Here is a 19637-nt window from a genome sequence, read left to right on the forward strand (position 1 = left end):
AGAATTGCCCGGCGTGCCCCAATTGCTATTCATATGGACTCAAGTCTTGTATCCGACCCGTGCCGTCTCTAATATCAGTCCACTTCAGTCTTCCTCTTTCTCGAATTCAGACATTGGCAACGTCGTAATCGGAGGAGACCAGAATCAAAACCGATCGAAACAGCCGACGAAGATGGAGGAAGATCATGGAAACAGCAACAGTAGTATAACAGTGGATACAACAAAATGGGACAGATCAGTGTGGTTAATGAAGTGTCCTTTAGTTGTCTCCAAATCATGGCAGTCTCAAGCCGCAGCTTCATCTTCCTCCTCAGATTCCCCGCAAGTTGCTAAAGTTATTGTCTCTGTTGATCCTCTTCGTTCCGATGACTCGTCTGCTCTACAAGTAAAACTTTCTTTTACCTCTCCTAAAATTTTCCAACCTCAGAAAAACAAAACAAATTCAGTTTCCATAACAGATCCTTTTGGTAGTTTATGTGTTATTAGTGTATTTTTTTTAGAATTCGGACATTAATTTCTTTAATTTTTCTGAAACAAACATCTGAAAGTTTTCGAGGGTTTATCTGATATGTATTCATTGATCTGGAATTGAGTTTCCTCTTCTTTTTCTTGTCTCTTATAACTATCAAGAGCAAATAGTTGGAGCTTAATTCATATTTGTGCTTTCAGTTGTGTTTGTTTCTTCATTGTTTTTAGGGAGGTTTAACCATTACACAATAAACTTGTATCTTATAGTGCCAATTCGTGTGGAACATAATCCTGCATCTCAGGTCTTAAAGTCGGTCAATGTACCTCTTAGATGAATATCAGGTTCCCTACAAACGATTCATATCTTGTAATTCCTTTTAAATGGGTTTTTATGCATATCTAGAGTTTTAGTATGAGGCAGTCCTTGACACTCTTAATGTAGACACGTTTCTATATGTAGTTGCTTAGATTTTCTGTGTAGATATATAGAGTCTGACACTGAAATCATACCTCTTTTACATGTATGTAGTCTGAGTTCCAGACAGTGGGTCCCTGTGCACCCATTGCTTCTTCACTGTTTATCTAAACACCCCTCAACCAAGCTCCCCCCCCTCTTTACCCTTTTGACATCTTTATGATATACAGTTCACTATGGAGATGGGTGGAAATGATGTTGGGAATATGCCGAAAAGTTACTCCTTGAACATGTTCCAAGACTTCGTTCCAATGTGTGTGCTCTCAGAGACAGGTCAAGGTAAGCATCTTGGGTCTATTACTAACATGTTATGAAGTCGAGAGAAGGTTTAGTGAAGATTCCTGTTGTTCTTAGCTAGGTGATTTGTATTGTTTCTTAGCGAGTTAAATTAAGTTGAGTGTTTCCATTTTTTCCCCCATATGTTATTAAGTTTATCTACCCCTAGTAAACTCCCATGTTGTGGGATTGCATTGGGTATGCTTTTAGCTGAAGGACCTGTATGAGTTCTTCGATTAGGCTCCTCCATCTGTCCTATCAAGTTCAGTTGGAGATTTTAATCATCTATTTGCTAGCAATTGGTTTGGGTACTGATATCAGGATTCTATTTGTTTGTTGGGTTATCCAAAAAACCCACATCATATATAAAAATGCATCCAGAGGGAACTGTAAAATTATCGAGCTACTCCACCCATTGCTTTAAGATTTTTACATTGGATGCTTACATTCCTTTATGTCATATCGGAGTCGACCTTTTATAGTTCTCAAACATTGGGCTATAGAGTCATTTATTCCTGCAATATAATCGAAACAATTTGAAAACTGTCCAATCGCGTATTTGCATAATATACTTTATTTGCTTGATGACAGTGTTTTTTCTTTCCTTAAATTCTCAATATCATAGTATTGAGGAATTGGTTGTTTTTTGTTTAAAACTTTTCCAACTGACAAAGCATTTCAGTTTGCTTTACCTAATTCATTGTCTCACCCTCTCCTCTCCTAATTGTTGTTCTTTCTGAAGGAAGAGTTACCATGGAAGGAAAGGTTGAACATAAGTTTGATATGACACCTCACACTCGTAACATGGAGGAGTACAGGAAAATGTGTCGTGAAAGGACAAATAAGTCAATGATCAAGAACAGACAAATACAGGCATGTTTCCTATCATTTGATTGCTTTTCTGATAAATCAATTCAATCGTTCAGTGCTTTGATTAAATCTACTGCAAAATCAGGTCATTGACAATGATCGTGGAGTCAATATGAGGCCCATGCCTGGGATGATTGGCATGATTGCATCAAGTTCTAAGGTATTCGAACCATCATCTATTCCTCTAAGCATGTAGAAATCTTGCCTTTTCTATTTTTGAAACTGGTACTATTAAAATTTCGCCTTTTCTTTTATACACAGCTTTTTTCTTTTTGATTGGTAAATGTAATTCATTAATTAGCACCAAGTAGGTGCTGTAAAGTATTTACAAGATTAAGTACCATTTCAGATTGTGTAAAGCATTTAAAAAGTCAACCATGGAATTTGTGTCATTAGCAATATCCATGTTGCACCAAAATATTCTCGCATTCCTTTCCCTCTAGATGATCCACCAAATCACTGAAGGGATGGTGTTCCATCTCATCGGAAACACCATCTCTTTGTCTTTCCTATTCGTTTTAGATGCATGCTCTATAGAAGCTTCTTTGTTATTGTCTGCGTGGTCCAATTGATTCCTAGAATTAAGACAAAATCTCTAGATATATGAGGTGAATGATCAATGGAGAAATAACATCTTCATTATCCTTTTAACACAGGCAGCATCTACTGCATATATTTGTTGCCCTCTTTTTTTGAAGGTTTTCATGTGGTTGGAGCGCTTCTTGGGCCACCAACCAGGTAAAGCATTTAACTTTAGTGGTTCCTTAGTCCTCCAGATACATTATCAAGGCCACTCCTCCACAACAGTTGGTCTTCAACTGTTGGTAGCATGATTTAACAGAAAATTTGCCTTAGAATCCCGTTCCACCTTTTAGAGTCATTCCTAGGAAAAAGGGGAGGGGTCCTGTGCAGACTAAAGGTAATGAGCATAGGGCTATTGGCTGTCCATTTCTCAGTCATTTATATTGTGACTGAATACTATGTTCCAGCTTTGATCAGTCCAATAATCCAAGACTGATGCTTCAGAATTTTGTGCCATTGTGAATAAATTTAGGTACTGCTCTTTCAGATTTGACTGGCCAGACCGGATATCAAGCCATACCCTCACTTTTATGCCATCTTGTACTATTGAGGTCTTTGATTGAAAAGAGTCTCAATTAGCACTCTTATATCTCCATATACCACATGTGTTGGGGAAATATGACTGTACTGTGATCTAAGGATTGAGAGTCCATATTTAGTTACTCTTACATCCCAAACAATACAAAAAGTTTCTATTACTTTCTTCCTAAAGCCCCTTCGTCGTGAAATCTCCAAAGCAATTTTGGTTGCAAGCTGTTACTTTGAGCCCTCAAATCCTTGACGTCCTGTTCCCTGTCTTCATACCAGTAGTGATTGTTGCCCATTTTACAAAGATGTAAATTTTTCCTTTCTCTACTCCCTTGACACAAAAAATCTCTTCTTTGTTTATCAATTCTTTTGCCATTGTAGCTAGCAAAGGGAACAAAAACATAGTGTTGGTGGGTAGGGGGCGTTGATTAGTTCAAGCCTACCCCAATATGAGATACTTTCTCTGCCAACATGAAAACTTTTCACATTTCTCCATGGTGTTATTCCAAATACCAAATGTTGGTTGCTTTAGACGTATGACCAACTGATGATCAAGTTGGGGAGGGTAAGGAAAATATCTTGGAGTTGGGGGAGAAGTTGGTGGCCCTAGAGCTTGGGGGATTAGCGGGGATGCAAATATATGTGACTTTGACATCTAATTGTATTAGGGAACCAGCTAGAGATGTGTTAGGAGTCTCGAAGGGTAACTTTTGGGGACATAAAGGGGGTTGGTGGTGGAATTGAGAGTCACGGGAAAGTGGAAGTCAATAAGGCTGCGTACATAAAGTTGGTGGGAAGCTAAAACAAAGACAAAAAGAGGAAAAACATGGGAGGTATAAGATATTAAGAAGGAAACAGGGTTGGCGGTTACGATAACAACATTTGTAAACTTCTATGAAGAATTGGATGTCAAAGGTAGGGAAAATAAGTTGTATAGTGTTTCGAAAGGCGCTCGCCTTCTCGCCGAAGGCGATGCCTCATCGCCTATTACGGGCGTGGTGATCCGATTTCAGAAAGGCAAGCAATGGCGGCCAAAAGGCAACGGGAGACAAGGCAAGATGACATGCATCACCTTTTTGTTTTTTGTCTTTTTAAAGGTCTGATTTAATAATTAAAAGGCAAAATTAGGATTTTCTTTTTTTTTCAAAACCTGGGCTCCTCTTTTCTCCATTGTGACCTTCGCGATCCTCTTCTCCTCTTTTGTCACGACTCTCTAGCCTTTAAGAGGACGATACCTCAGCAGTCAGCTGCTCCTCAGACCTTCGCGAGTCGTGACTTTACTCAGGTACGTTCTACACTCCTCTTTTTTCCTTCTCCTTCTCCTTCTCCTTCCGCTTCTTCTTTTCTTCTTCTCTTCTTCTTCTTCTTCTTCTCTTCTTCTATTCTTCTATTCTCCTCTACTCTGTTTTTAGTGGCAATGCTCTTTTTTTCTTTTTCATTTTGGAGCTACTAAATTGGTTGCCATTCTATTTCTGCCTTTAAGTTTTATTTTAAAAATTCAATCCTTCTATATTTATTTCTGCCCTACTCAATTTAGTTTTATACTAATTTATATAGTATTTATTTGTCCATAAATAGTGAATTCAATGGTGTCTTGATGCTAACAAAAAGGACATTGGATGGAATTATGGTATTCAAGGACCAACAAATATTTTAAATTTGTGGTATTATGATATTTATATGTGCAATTAAATATTTTAAATTTTTGGTATTAATTGGCGCCTCAATTCAAAAAGGCGAGCGGCGCTCGCCTCTCCGCGAGGCAAGCCCTTATCGCCTTTTGTCACCTTTTGCCGTCCAAAACACTGGTATAGGCTCACTAAGGTGAAAGAAAGAAGGGCTTGCGACCTAGATCTAATGAGATGCACTATAGACAGGGATGACAAAATATTGGTGGACCAAGCACCAGTGTTATCAAAAGCAAAAAGCGCAAAAAAACTCTAAGGTTTGTTGGGGCTTTAAGCACAAAATGCAAAGTGTTGGCTTTAATTACAAAAAGCCACACAGGGAGGAAAACATATAAATATATATATTTAGTTCAAAACTAATAATTATAAGTAAAATGACCAATGTATGAGCAAAGAAATTGAAAAAAAGTTGCGATGCTCATTGGAAAGGATAAGTATGCCTTAGATACTTGATGGCGACATCGAAGCACACATTAAGCGAGGCAAAATGCTCAACACGTTTTGAGCCTCACTTCAGGGCTTGTGCGCCTTTGACTACATGGAGAGGCACACATTAAACTAAGATGATATGCTTACTTTCCACAACAACAACATACCTAGTGTAATCCCACAAGTGGGGTCTAGAGAAGGTGGAGTGTACGCAACCTTATCCTCTGCCTTGTAAAGAAGAGAAGTTGTTTCCGGTAGACCCTCAACTCAAGTAAAGCATATAAAAAAATTAACTATGTAAAGGAGAGAGGTTGTTTCCGGTAGACCCTCAACTCAAGTAAAACATATAAAAAAATTAACTATGTAAAGCAAACAGAGTCGAAGAAGCCATACTAAAAATAATGAAGAAAACGATAGCAACGATAAAACAATAAGATAACTGAATCAAAGGAATCAACAAAAAATACTAAAAAAATCAAAAAATAAGATAGGAGAGTAATAATAACAATACTAAAAAGGAAAACTAGACAATGCTTGACTTACTAGCCTTCTAACCTATTCCTTGACCTCCATATCTTCCTATCTAGGTTTTCTTCCTCGGTAAGCTATATGTGATTTATGTCTTGTCTAATTACCTCTCCCTAGGACTTCTTGGGTCTACCTCTACCTCTCCTTATACCCACTATAACCAACCTCTCACACCTCCTCATTAGGCATATGTGGATCTTCTCTTCACATTTCCAAATCATCTAGTCTCCCTCATATTGTCCATCACGGGGGCCAATTTCACTTTGTCCCAAGTAGCTTCATTCCTGATCTTATCTCTCATAGTGTTCCCGCACATTCATACATTCTTAAATGAAGGGGGGACATGAATATTGTGTTGGGTGATTTAGAGGACTCCGAGAGCCATCGAGATTTTGGGTTTTGCAGGTGGATTAAGTTTAAGGAGGTTATGGTGACAATTCACTAGACGAGAGGAGGAAGTGTGATTGAGCCAAACAAGATCCCTTTAAAATTTTGGAATAACGCAGGCAAAGTGAGTTTGAGTGGCTAACTAGGTTTAATGTCATTTTTAGGACGACTAGAATGCCCAAAGAATGGAGGTAGAGTATAATGATCCTGTTGTACAAGAATAAGGGCGATATCCAAAATTGCAACAACTATGGGGGTATCAAATTATTAAGACACACTATGAAGATTTGGGAGAGGGTGATCGAGATGAGGATGAGGTACTATGTTTGAGAAGCAATTCGAATTCGAGCGATCGACAATGTAAAGGAGATTGTTGGAACAATATAGGATGAAGAAAAGAGACTTGCATATGGTGTTCATCAACCTAGAAAATACATACAACACAATCTCGAAAAAGGTTTTATGGAGATGCTTAGAGTCTAGAGCAGTACCTATGACATAAATTAGAGTGATTAAGGTCATGTACAATAGAGTGAAGATACGAAAGAGGACTGTGGGAAGGACTGTGGGATGGACTTGGAATACCCTCTTAGTTGAGACGGGGCTTCATCAGAGATAAACTATCAGCCTATTTTTATTTGCCTTCGCGATGGATGAATCGCCACAACATATTCAATAGGAAGTACCATGGTGTATATTATTTGTAAATGACATAGTATTGATCAATAAGACACATAACGAGGTAAATGGAGTGTCGCATGGAGTGCAAGTGTAGTGTCGCATAACATGAGGCGTATGGGGAAGTGAGGATTGATATAACAAGTCATCCTCATCCCCAAGAGAGCAAGCTTTTAGTCTCTTGGGTCTATAATTTAAGGAAATGGGGAGATCGATGGGGATGTGGCACACTGTATTGGAATCGGGGATGAAATGAAGACTCACATTCGACGTCCTATGTGATAAGAACATGCCATCGAAACTTGAGTTAATTCCTATATAGTTGTTAGACTGACTATTTTGTACGGGGTGGAATGTTGGCTAGTCAAGAACTTTATTCAGAAGATGAAGGTAGCAAGAGGATGCTTAGATGGATATGTGGGCATTCTAGAAGAGACAGGATTAGGAATGAAAATATACAGAGCAAGGTTGGAGTAGTCGTCATAGTGGACAAAATGCAGGAGTGAGGCTGAGACGATCGTGTGAAGAGGAGGAACATAGATGTCCCAATGAGGTGCGAGAGATTGGCAGTGATGAGTTTGAGGAGAGATAGTGGTAGATCGATGAAGAATTGGAGGGGATGATTAGACCGGACAACTCTCTTCATCTCAACGAAGACATGACCTTAGATAAGAGAACTTAAGGTCAAGGATTAGGATATACAATTATGAGGCAGTATAGTGTTTTCCCACTTCATATTGGTAGAGTAGTGTTTGCTTCCAACAGGCACGTAAGTGTACGTGGTCGTACAAGAATATAGAGACTCAAAAGAGTCGGATGTTGAACCCATATGCACCTGTGATTTAGCAATAATCTAGTTTAATCTAATACCACAAATTTAAGCAAGTGTTGAAGTGACGAAGAGAAGATTATGGTTGTTAATTCTATCAAACTTAAAATAAAGATTGAAAGCAAATAAATTGGTTGTGATCACAGTTTGAGAGAAATTCCAGGGTTACAACTCTGTTATGCAATCATGTAAAGTATTCAATTTCATTGACTTAGTTTATTCATCTAGATGTTGATCTACGGGGTTAATAATATGATCACGGTCTTTCGAGCCTATAATCGTCTATCCACATTTACCTTACAACTACATCGTTTAGCGAAGATGTGATATCCAGCATGAATGTAACAATTGTCTTCTTGTTTTGTACCCAAGCAAGGCCTTCTAGGTACATATTCCTATCTTAGATGCAAATATGCTTTATTTTACTAAAGTAAAGCCTTACTCCTTATATTCTCCGTTCCATCTCAATGATTCGTTTTCCAAGTTCACTATATTTATTTCAGTGGTAGCTAAGCATTAAAATAGTAAGCACAAGTTTATAAGAACAACTAATGATGATGAATAAACTTTGTCAACTCAATTATTTACTAAACAATCATCTATGGCCGTAACCCCAAAACAAGGGTATTTATCTACTCATAAAGAACATAAAAAGTAGAGAGAAAGAAACCTAATGATGTGGTCAATTCTCCATCTCGTGGCTCCCAAAAAGTGATCAACCGCCCTAAAAATGTCCAAGGGTTATATTTATAGTAATGGAAAATAACCCTCAATTCTAGTTGGGTTTGGACTTGGACTTTGTAGAATATTTTTTTCAGTTACACTGTGGTGTTGCGTGCCACCCAATGCCCTAGTCAGGCTAGTGTGTCACGCCATCAATGTGCTTTTTTCATCCTCTGAAGTTTGGGCTCTAGCATAGTGCGCCAAGTAGTGCTCAAATAAGGCTGGTGCATCGCACCAGCCAATGCTCTAGCTTGCTTCATTCAGAATTCTTTCCAACTTTGATCCTATGTTTCGACATTGCGTCTTTTGGATTTTTTGGGTGATTTTCTCCACCTTTTTTTTAATACCTGAAATGCATCTAATCACATATTTTAGTTATTATAAAAAATATCATGAATATGAACAAACACAAGGTTATTAAACAATTATGGTCCTCAAAACAAGATAAAACATGGGTTACAAGTGGCAAAATGGGCGTAGAAATTTTCCCATATAAAGTAAGGTTCTATTGTGGAGCACCTATATGTTCCCTTACTAGTATTATTACTATTATGCTAGCATTATCTTATTCGTCGATTTTAATACTTTAATTTGTTGTTTCTTTTATTTTGGTTATCGGTAAGATATGTACTATTCCGTACTTTTTTTCTTTCATATTTTCATTTTAATCTTTTAATCTTGCATTTCTGTCAAACCATTTTTCTGTAAAATGATTTTCTTGAGCCGAGACAACAACTACAACATACCCGGTGGAATCCCACAAGTGGGGTTGGGGCGACAGTGTTTCGAAAACAACCGACCCACAAATTCAATAAAAATCTGAAATTTATTTTACTTCAAAAAACATATAACTTTTTATAATTGAATTTTGGTACTCACTACTCCCATAGTTTTTTGCTAAAATATGCAATTTTGATGAAATTATATTTAGTTTCTTAGTTAACTTTAATTTTCTTTCAAAAAAAAGTTAATAGCTTTTTTCTTAAATTTTAAATTTTTCTCATCTTTGTTAAATAAAATGGTGCCATTTTCTTTAACCATCTTATTTTTGGATATTATATTATTCACAAAAAAAAAAAAAAAAAGTGCAACGAACAAATTGTTTGTTGTGCTTGATGCTGCTTACACTATCGGCTATCACCATCATTCCCTATTTACTGATTGAACCCACTTGTTTAAAATCTTGGGTCTGCCACTGGTGGGACTATACTACGCATGTTGTTTTGGTTGCTTGAGACTTTGGGTCCACGGAAGAAATACATTGTCTTTAGACTTGATGCTAATTACAGATTCATTTGGAATATTGTGTCTTTTCAGAGGTTCTTTCTCGTCATCTAATGTATATGGTTTGACATACTGCAATTTACTTAGTTGTAACTTTAGTAAATGCCTTCTTGAAACAACAATGCTTTTCATGACCTTCTGGAAAGTATGATAGAGCATACAATTGGGTTAACATACACTCATTATTTCGCTTTTGACTTCCTTGAAGTATCATTATATATGACTTTCGGTCAGAGTACTTTACTAGCTTGGCTCACTGTATTCAGTTATGTCATGGAACAATGGAAATGTTTTTTACTCTCTGCGAGAAAATAAACAAAATTACCTTTAGCCTTTTTAATCCGTTGTTCCCATGCAGGATAAGAAGAAAGCAGTTCCTGTTAAGGGACCTGAAGTCAAGAGAACTAGAAGGGACCGTGGCGAACTGGAAGATATCATGTTCAAGCTTTTTGAAAGACAACCTAATTGGACTTTGAAGCAGTTAGTACAAGAGACGGATCAACCTGCGGTATGTTGTCTGATCAGGATGCCTTTTCTGTTATCAAATTCCTAGGTTATTTTTTTCTTTTTTTGGTCACACTTATTTTACTGGTTTTTTGGTTAATATTCATTGTTTTGTCTTGAGGTAAGTGTGGATTCACAGCTATAGCTCTTAGCATCCACGTCACATCACATAATTTTGCTTTCATGTTTTCTCAGATATGGACATTTTGCCCTCTCAGTGAGGGACGACAAAAGGAGAGGAAAAAATGATTATATTTCCTTTTGGTGCTGCTTGGTTGTATTTCTCCTTACGACATGATTTTGTATCTAATTATTTTACTTCTTTTGCAGCAATTTTTGAAAGAGATACTGAATGAGCTTTGCGTGTACAATAAAAGAGGAACAAACCAAGGAACATATGAATTGAAGCCAGAGTATAAGAAATCGGTGGAGGATACAGGTGCCGAATGAATTGTCCGGCTGTTTGAAAAGAAGAGTTTTAATAGAATTAGTGTCGTGAACGTTATACCTCTTTCACCAGTTGATAGGTGCTGTGGTATGTTGTCATTGTAAATCATGAATGGATGTAGAGCTATGTGATTGGAATATATATATGGAACCCACTAAATTACAGTATTACACTATCTCAGTTTTTTATTTTCTGATTTCTACTTCTATTTTCTAATTGACTCCCCCACTTTTAAGTTGTGCATTTATGCTTAGAGAGTTCTCCATCGTTTCGATGCTGAGTTTCTTCGCTTCCCATCATTATGGAAGTGTAAAACTGAAATGCTATGTCTGCACTTCATGTCAAATGGAAATGGTGACAGTGCTATATGTGCTGTCTCCAATCTTCTTGTGCTAGGAATTCGTTTCTGTTTTGTAGTGTGAGATGAATAGACTTACCTTATGTTGTGGTGAAGTGGTGGATAAATTTGAAATTGCCTTTGAATCAATGTTCTTCGTCTTTCTATATTTATTAACGTTGTCATTTTGTGGCAATTGCCTAAAAAATCAAATTGTCAATGATGATTAGCTTTATGTGATTTGCATGCTCCCATACCTTTTAGACTAAAATAGTTAGTCAGACATTATACGATCAAACATATGCAGCAGCACATGTGCTCCTTGTAGACTGAAGCTTCTTTATATGTTCAGTAGTCTCAATCGAGTTGAATCTTAGCAAGTGCTTTTATCTTCTCCTATCTGGTCTATATTTTGCCTAGGCTGCCTTTTACTTTGATGCCAATTACAAGTGGACTCTCTCTCACATCCAGTCTAGATGCCTGTTGAAAATTAAAAGGAATATTATGCATAGAAGTTGAACTGACTTGTGAGTTTGGATGACCTTGCTGATGTTTTTCCAGTGTTGAACAATGTTTCAGGATTGTTGGTGTCACACCTCTATGGTGTTTTCCAGTATACAGGCTTATGTTTAAAGAGTGTGTTTTTAATTGATGCGTCTACCTTATAGTGGACCACACAACCTGAGATTAAAGCATTGTGTGTTGGATTCTTTGAAGAATAATGAATCCTTCATTCATAAAATTTCCGTGGTCAAAACATTCTTTCATGTTACTTCATTAGTAATAACATTTCAAATTGAAACTGGACTCTGGACTTTGAATACAATACATGCCGTCTTTCAGTCTGGATTCACAATTTGCTAAACAACAAGTGTCTTTTGGTAATTGCATCTCTAGTTTCTGTAGTCTCCAACATCTGTGTGTTTTGTCCTATTCATAATTTCCCCAGCATTAAATTTGAAAAAAGAAAAGCCACACAAAATGAACAATGGAAAATGACATTTTCTTGTGTCAAAAGGAATATTTTGTCACTTCCTTGAAAATTCAGCAACGTTATTAGGATGCTGTAACGTTGTGGGTTCATTTCCTTGCTGTCCCAATCCCACAAGGTGCGTGCATGCGTGAAATAGTTTAGTTGGTACAATTCGAATTTCGAAAGTCAAACAATTTAACTTAAACTATTAATTTATGCATGAAATTTTTATTTTTCTAAAATAAAATTTATATATCTGGAAATACATAAAAAAATACTACATGTCCAAATAATCAACAATTTCAAATATTTAAAAGATAAATGAAAATACTACGGACAAAAAAAGACTTATTTAATTCTTGAAATTCAAAATGTGCCATATAAATTGAGACGCAGGGAGTGACATGCTGCTAGTTTCCATATTAGTGCAAGCATTCATGCTGCAATCAAGGATCCTCTTTGCCTAAGCAAAAATTTAAAAAGTAGAAGCATCCCTCTAGCCTCTAGGTCTTATGAGTTCAAAATCTAGGATAGCAAAATCATGTATAAATTGTTTGAAAGTAAAGAGGACGGGGTGGGGGGGGGGGGTGAATTAAAATTCCTCCAGTTGACTTCCTGTATTGGTCAGACGACTTCCCTGCAAGTTAGTAACACAAATATAAAGTAATGATAAGTGCAGTAAGCAAACAACGCAAAGAGTTTTATACTGGTTCGGAACACCGATGTGGTGCGTACTTCCAGTCCCCTTGGGTTTCAAGGGTTTCCTTAAGAGCTTGAATAGAACTTGGACAATACAAAGTATATCGACTGTAAATCCTGTCTGATGTACAAATCAAAACTTCTACTTTGACACAACCTCTACTCGTATAACCTACACTCAGTTTCTTCTTTCTCTTTTCTTTTTTCAGTATACTCACGAGAATACAAAACTTTTATGAAAGATGACAGAAGATAACAATACAAGTTCAAGTGAGGTGCGTACTTTACATCTAACACTAAGGGTGGTTTATATAGGTAGACTATTGCTATTGTAAGGAAAACCCAAGTATGTTTATCTCAATCAAGGATGTTGAGGGATCCATTTATTGATGTGATTTGCTGAGTCATGTCCATATTAGATATGTGAATGATATAATCGCTTTGATTTCTTCTTGGTGAATATCTACTCGATACTTGTCCTGATTTGTTTTTCTTCCTTCCTTTGGTAGCTTGCTTGAATCTTGACTGGATTGCTGATTCTTCCTTCCTTTGGTAGATTGCTTGAATCTTTGCCTAGATTTCTGATTCTTGATTTCATCATATCAATCATGATCTGCTTGATTGATTCTGGAATCTTTTAATCATAGCTTTCTTTCTTTAGATGCTCTAAGGGTTTGTTGATTCTTCCTTTCCTTTGGTAGCTTGCTTGGCTTGCTTTCTTTTTGATATCTTTGCGTGCGAAGGGTATGAGTGAATTTCTAAGTGTCGTTTATCAAAATCAACAAATGCTATGGAGTTAACAATCTCCTCCTTTTTGATAATGGCAATTAAGTTCACAATTTTAATAAAATATTCTGAGACACAATGAAACTTCCCTAATGTTCCTGTATGTAGATTTCGTTGGCCTTTGTAGCTCCCTTGTTTATAAGACTCTTATGTATGTATTGGCTCTCCCCCTGACTGTAAAACTCCTATGTATGTATTTGTTCCCCCTGCCTTTATGGAAATTGTGGGAGTAGAATAATCTCCTCCTTTGGCATAATAAAAAAGAAAACAGGGCAAATATGATAATAACAACAAGTAGATAATAGCAAAGTAGCAGTTAGGAGGATAACGCGTCCTCAATATGCAATCCAAAAGACAGATAAGGACAAACTCTATTGAAAGATAGTTAAAAAAAAAAGAGTCCAGGGTTAGAAGTTAGCGGTCACCCAGAAAGTATTTGAAGGTGTTGATGACCTTTCCACATAAGGAGTTGTAAGAGCGTTCCACATTTCTTGAGAGATTGGAGTATGAGGTCTAAACCGTCACTGCAAGGTCGGTGTTGGAGGAATTGACTCCACTCTTGAGAGAGTCAACTTGCTGGATCAACTTGTTGACTGTGGAGATTCCTTCCTGCTTAATACCAGTCATAACAATGTGTAACTTATCGACGTCAGTGCTGGTATCCTTTTGTAGGCGATAGACCTTCTCAACAACATCGTGAAGAGTTTCCAAACCACGTTCGACAACCAGGATGCGAGTTTTGAGTTCCTCAGTGTCCTATAACAACAAGGCAGCCGACTCCGCAGTAATTTTTATGGGTTTGACAGATTCAGACCTATCCTTTACAGAGTCTTTATTTACCCACTTATTTTCTACCTGCACATACCCCATAATAGAGAAAGTACGAGAGTCATGACTAGCATTAACAACAACATGTGTAAACATAGAAAGATCTACGAGGCGATCCACAAAAATATGCGAGATGAGCAGCCCCTATGGTAAACTTGCGGTAGCATTAGTGTCTTCAACACTTTCCAACATATATTCCTTGAACCACAATGCCCAATTGATACAGTACTTCTTAAGTAGGCAGTTGAAGATAAACACATCCCGAGTAGAGATGCTACTCAAGGATACTTTCCTGGGAATAAGAGTGGTGGCAACAATATGTGCCAATATACGATGTTCATAACACAGAGATAAAGGCTCAAAATCAGATAAGTCAGAATTTGGTTCAACAACGGCTTTCGTAGCACCTTCCAGAGAGATTACAAAGTTGTCAGGACAAACTACGTTCATTTACAATACAACACCAACAAATTTGGTACCAAAAACATCTTCAAACAACATTTGATTAATAATGATAGGACTCCCCATTACCAGGGTTTCCATCTCATAACTGTCAAGGGAATACAGAGGTTTGCATAGAAGAGACGAACAACTTATTCAAAAATTTCAAGATAGCACAAACTGAACAACAAGGATAATTTTTGAGCCTTGAGAAATGAACTTACCGGACAGTATGAGTCCCTTAGTTGATTGAGATTGATGACACGGCCGGGGACGATCGGTCAAGATTTGAAAGCGTCATACATGTTCTTCTGCTCGACTCCCCAAAAGTGTTGCATGTCCTCGGGAGAAAGATATCTTGAAGCGTTTGGTCACGATTTCTTTAGGGCCTTATTTTTGGCAGAAGAGGCTCTCTTCTTGGAGGAGGGGGAAGGAGAGCCCAACGATTCCTTAGACGAGTCAGAGGAGAGGGACAAGACATCAACTTCAAATGAACAGGTAGGAGAGGGGTTTGGGAGAGAAGCCATGGAGCGATTTCTGGTCATGGTCGAATGAGGAAGAGAAAGAAAGAGAAGAGGGTAGATAAAGAGATAGAAGGAAGGAGAAGAGTTTGAAATGAAAAGGGAAAAGACAGAAAGGAAAAGAAACGATGGGACTTTTATGGAGAAGAGGAAAGGGCGGAGCAAGTAATAATAATAGGCAGAAAATATGAAAACACAAAAGGAACATTAAACACATGAAAGGAAAATAAATCATCTTAATTAAAGCACGTAATACCAAGACAATTTCTGAGAAAACAAAATCTTTCTTCTATCAAGGGTTTTGTAAAAATGTCAGCCAATTGATTTTAAGAATCAACAAACTCTAACGAAAAATTGATGTTTTCAACATGGTATCGAATAAAATGATGCTTGATGTCAATATGCTTTGCCCTAGAATGATGCACAATATATTTAGAAAGACTAATAATAGTAGTATTATCACAAAAGATATGGACAACTTCATAAGAGAGATCATAATCAAGTAATTGATGCATTATCCATAATAATTGAGTACCACAACTTCCCATGACTAGATATTCGGATTCCGTAGTAGATAATGTGACGGAAGTTTGTTTTTTGCCGTGCCAGAAGATCAATGATTGTCCTAAAATTTGACATTTTCCACTAGTACTTTTTTGATCATTTTATCATTTGCAAAGTCGGCATCTGAGTAACCAGTTAAATCAAAATGAGATGAGTGAGGGTACCATAGTCCTAATTCGGTGGTTCCAATCAAATAGCGAATGATCTGCTTTACTGCAGTGAGATGTGATTCCTTCGAGGAAGATTGAAATCTTGTGCATTTGCATACACTGTACATGATGTCTGGTCGACTAGCGGTGAGATAGAGTAGTAAACCAACCATTCCTCGATACATTTTTTCATCCACATCTTTCCCTGGTGCATCTGTTTCAAGACACGTGGAGGGACTCATTGGAGTTCCAAAGGCTTTTCGTTTTTCGAGGTCAAACTTCTTGATAAGTTCCTTGGTATATTTTGTTTGACTAATGAACGTTCCATTAGTTGACTGCTTGATTTGTAGTCCAAGGAAGAAGGTGAGCTCTCCCATAAGGCTCATTTCAAATTCTCCTTTCATAAGGTTTGCAAAATTCTCACACAAAGAAGGGGTAGAGCTTCCAAAGATAATATCATCAACATAAATTTGAACTATAAGAATATATAAACCTGATCTTTGAAAAAAAAGAGTTGTGTCAATTTTCCCCCTTTGAAAATTATTTTGAAGTAAAAAGGTGCTTAGTCTCTCATACCAAGCTTTGGGAGCATGTTTGAGACCATAGAGCGCTTTGGAAAGTTTGTAAACCAAATCAAGGCAAGAAGGATTTTCAAACCCAGGGGTTTGTTTGACAAAAACTTCTTCTTTTATGAAACCATTTAAAAATGCACTTTTTACATCCATTTGAAAATGTTTAAAGCGCTTAACCTTGCTACCAAAGCAAAAGTTTCATCGTAATCAATACCTTCCTGTTGGGAATATCCTTGAGCAACTAGTCTTGCTTTGTTACGAATGACTTTTCCATCTTTTTTATGTTATTTCGAAAGACCCACTTGGTTCCAATTACGAAACAATTTTTCTGCCGTTCAATGAGAGTCCATACCTAGTTTCTTTCAAACTGGTTGAGTTCTTCTTTCATTGCTTGTCTCAGGATTCATCTTCCATTGCCTCATTTATACGCTTGGGTTCAATTTGAGACACGAAATCTACATATGCTTGTTTTCTCAATGAAGCTCTAGTCTGTATTGAGTCAGTTGGTTTACCCATGATGAAGTCATTTGGATAGCTAGCGCTATGTCTCCATTCTCTGCGAATACTTGTATTTTCTTGGACTAGTCGACTTTGGTTCTGGAGTAGTCGACTCTTCTATTGTAATTTTCTCAGGAGTGTTTGAGAGATTCTCAGTGCTCACTATCGGAGCAGTTTCATCATTTGTAGATTCTATTTCCTGCATCCTTGGGTTATTGTCATAAAAAATAACATGAACAGATTCTTCAACACTTAGGGTTGGTTTATTAAAAACTCGAAATGCATGACTAACTGGTGCATAACCTAAGAATATACCTTCATCGCTTCTTGGATCAAACTTACCCAGATTTGTCTTACCATTGTTGTGAATGAAACATTTGCATCCGAAAGGATGAAAATAGCTAATATTTGGCTTCTTACCTCTTCATAGTTCATATGGAGTTTTCTTTAAAATCAGTCTGATAAGGCACCTGTTCAAGATATGACATGCAGTACTTACTGCCTCAGCCCAGAAGTAATCAGGAAGATTTCGGTCAAGAAAAATGGTTCTGGCGGTGTCTTGTAACGAACAATTTTTCCTTTCTAGCACACCATTTTGCTGAGGTGATCTAGGAGATGGAAATTTTTGAGTGAAACCAATTTTATTACAGAATTCCTTGAGAATGCTTTATTTCCAAACTCTCCACCGTGATTGCTATGAACTCTGGAGATGAAGTATCCTGCTTCTCTTTGTACTTTTCTACAAAACACTTCAAAGTTAGAGAAAGCTTCGTTTTTATGAGATAAGAATATTACCCAAGTGAATCTTGTAAAATCATCAACGATGACAAAATTGTATTTTTCACCACCAATGCTAGCAGTTCGAGTGGGACAAAAAAGATCCATATGAAGAAGTTGCAAAAGTTTAGTTGTACTTACAGTATCCTTGATCTTGAATGAAGAACGAGTTTGCTTACCAAGTTGACAGGCGTCACATATATGATCCTTTTCGAATTTTAACTTTGGAAGTCCAATGACTAGTTCAAGTCTAGACAATTTTTCTAAGGCATGCATACTTGTGTGACCAAGTTTTCCATGCCATAGCCATGAATTATTTGATACTACAGTTAGACATGTAAGTGCTGGTAAGTCCACATTGTTTAGAACGTAGATGTTATCAACACAATCTCCAATAATTATGAAGTCCTTAGTCGTATGTTTGATGGTGCAAGTTGTAGCGCTGAATGAGAGTTTGAATCCAACATCACATAGTTGACTGATGCTAAGCAGGGTGTGTTTAAGTCCCTCCACTAGGTATACTTTTGATAGATCACATGATGATCTAAGAGTGATAGATCCAACTCCTACTACTTCTCCTTTTGCGTTGTCACCAAACCGTACATATCCTCCATCAATTTTGTTGAGAGTTTTGAAATTTTCTTCTTTTCCGCACATGTGTCTGGAGCATCCACTGTTTATTATCCACATTCCCTTTTTGTAGGTTCTTTTGGTCTGATCCTGCAAAACAAGTAGATTAATTTCTTTTAGGTACCCAAGTATTTTTGGGTCCTTAAGGGTTAGGATTAACAACTTTTGGTCTCTAAATCCATTTTCATGAAGAAAATTTCCTACAGTTAAAAGATTTGTGACCAATGTCACCACAAGTATAAGAGGAGAAATTAACAAAAGTTTCATGATGAATTTGAGAGAAAGATTTGTTAGATCTAATGGAGCCATGGTTAGGGGAATTTCTGATGAAGTTAAGATTAGATCTGTTAGATCTAATAGAGCTATGACTGGGAGATTTTCTGATGCTATTCAGTTGCATCTTTACTTCCTCTAGTTCCTCTTCTAGTAAGTCGGTTTCAATTTGACTTGCTTCTAGAAGTATTTGCCAGTCCATTTTTTACAAATAGTAACTTGCATCTGATTAGGAAGGGTTAGTGTTAAAGCCAGGGCATCCAACATATCAACTTTCTTATTTTTCGTTCTAGGCACATATTGAAGGGTTACATCTCCAAGCCATCCTATCACCTTTTGAGCATAATCCTGATAAGGGTGCAATTCGAGCTTTTTTACCTCATAACTTCCCAAGAGTTGATTGATCACCAACTCAGAGTCAACAAAGACTTGTAAGTGTAATTGCTTTATATCGAAAACTATTTCAAGTCCAATTATCAACGCTTGGTATTCAATGACATTGTTGGAGCAACATTGCTTCAAAGTAAAAGAGAATGGTAGAATCTCTTCTTGTGAAGTGATGAACACCACACCAGCGCCAGCTCCGCCACGATGTGCATCCCCATCAAAGTATATTTTCCAAGGATGTTGAATTTCAATATACATGCATCTTCATCAGAAAGTTCATCAGTTAACTCCCAATCATCTGGTATCGGATTGTTTGTTAGGAAATCCACTAATGCTTGTACCTTCACAACTTTCTGAGGGATGTACACGATATCAAAGTGTTGGAATTGGAGCTAGAATCTTGCTAGTCAATCACTAAGGATAAGTTTCGACATAACAAACTTGATGGGATTTTCATTAGAAATAAGGCGAACAACATGAGCTTGAAAATAATTGCTTAATCCTT

General features: G+C 37.1%; 1 protein-coding gene across 1 annotated transcript; it reads left to right on the forward strand.

Annotated features, from left to right (window-relative positions):
- The first annotated feature begins 21 nt into the window (after positions 1 to 21).
- Positions 22 to 10885, forward strand: LOC125825062 (transcription initiation factor IIF subunit beta). The gene is made up of 6 exons (XM_049504409.1): positions 22 to 385; positions 1114 to 1222; positions 1962 to 2092; positions 2175 to 2249; positions 10104 to 10253; positions 10580 to 10885. Exons 1-6 carry the CDS (start codon positions 173 to 175, stop codon positions 10697 to 10699), a joined length of 798 nt encoding a protein of 265 aa, XP_049360366.1. The 5' UTR covers positions 22 to 172; the 3' UTR covers positions 10700 to 10885.
- The last annotated feature ends 8752 nt before the right edge of the window (positions 10886 to 19637 follow it).

The sequence above is a fragment of the Solanum verrucosum genome, unplaced genomic scaffold, assembly GCF_900185275.1.
Source record: "Solanum verrucosum unplaced genomic scaffold, falcon-dt-bn FXZP01000069.1, whole genome shotgun sequence".
Taxonomy (NCBI): Eukaryota; Viridiplantae; Streptophyta; class Magnoliopsida; order Solanales; family Solanaceae; genus Solanum; species Solanum verrucosum.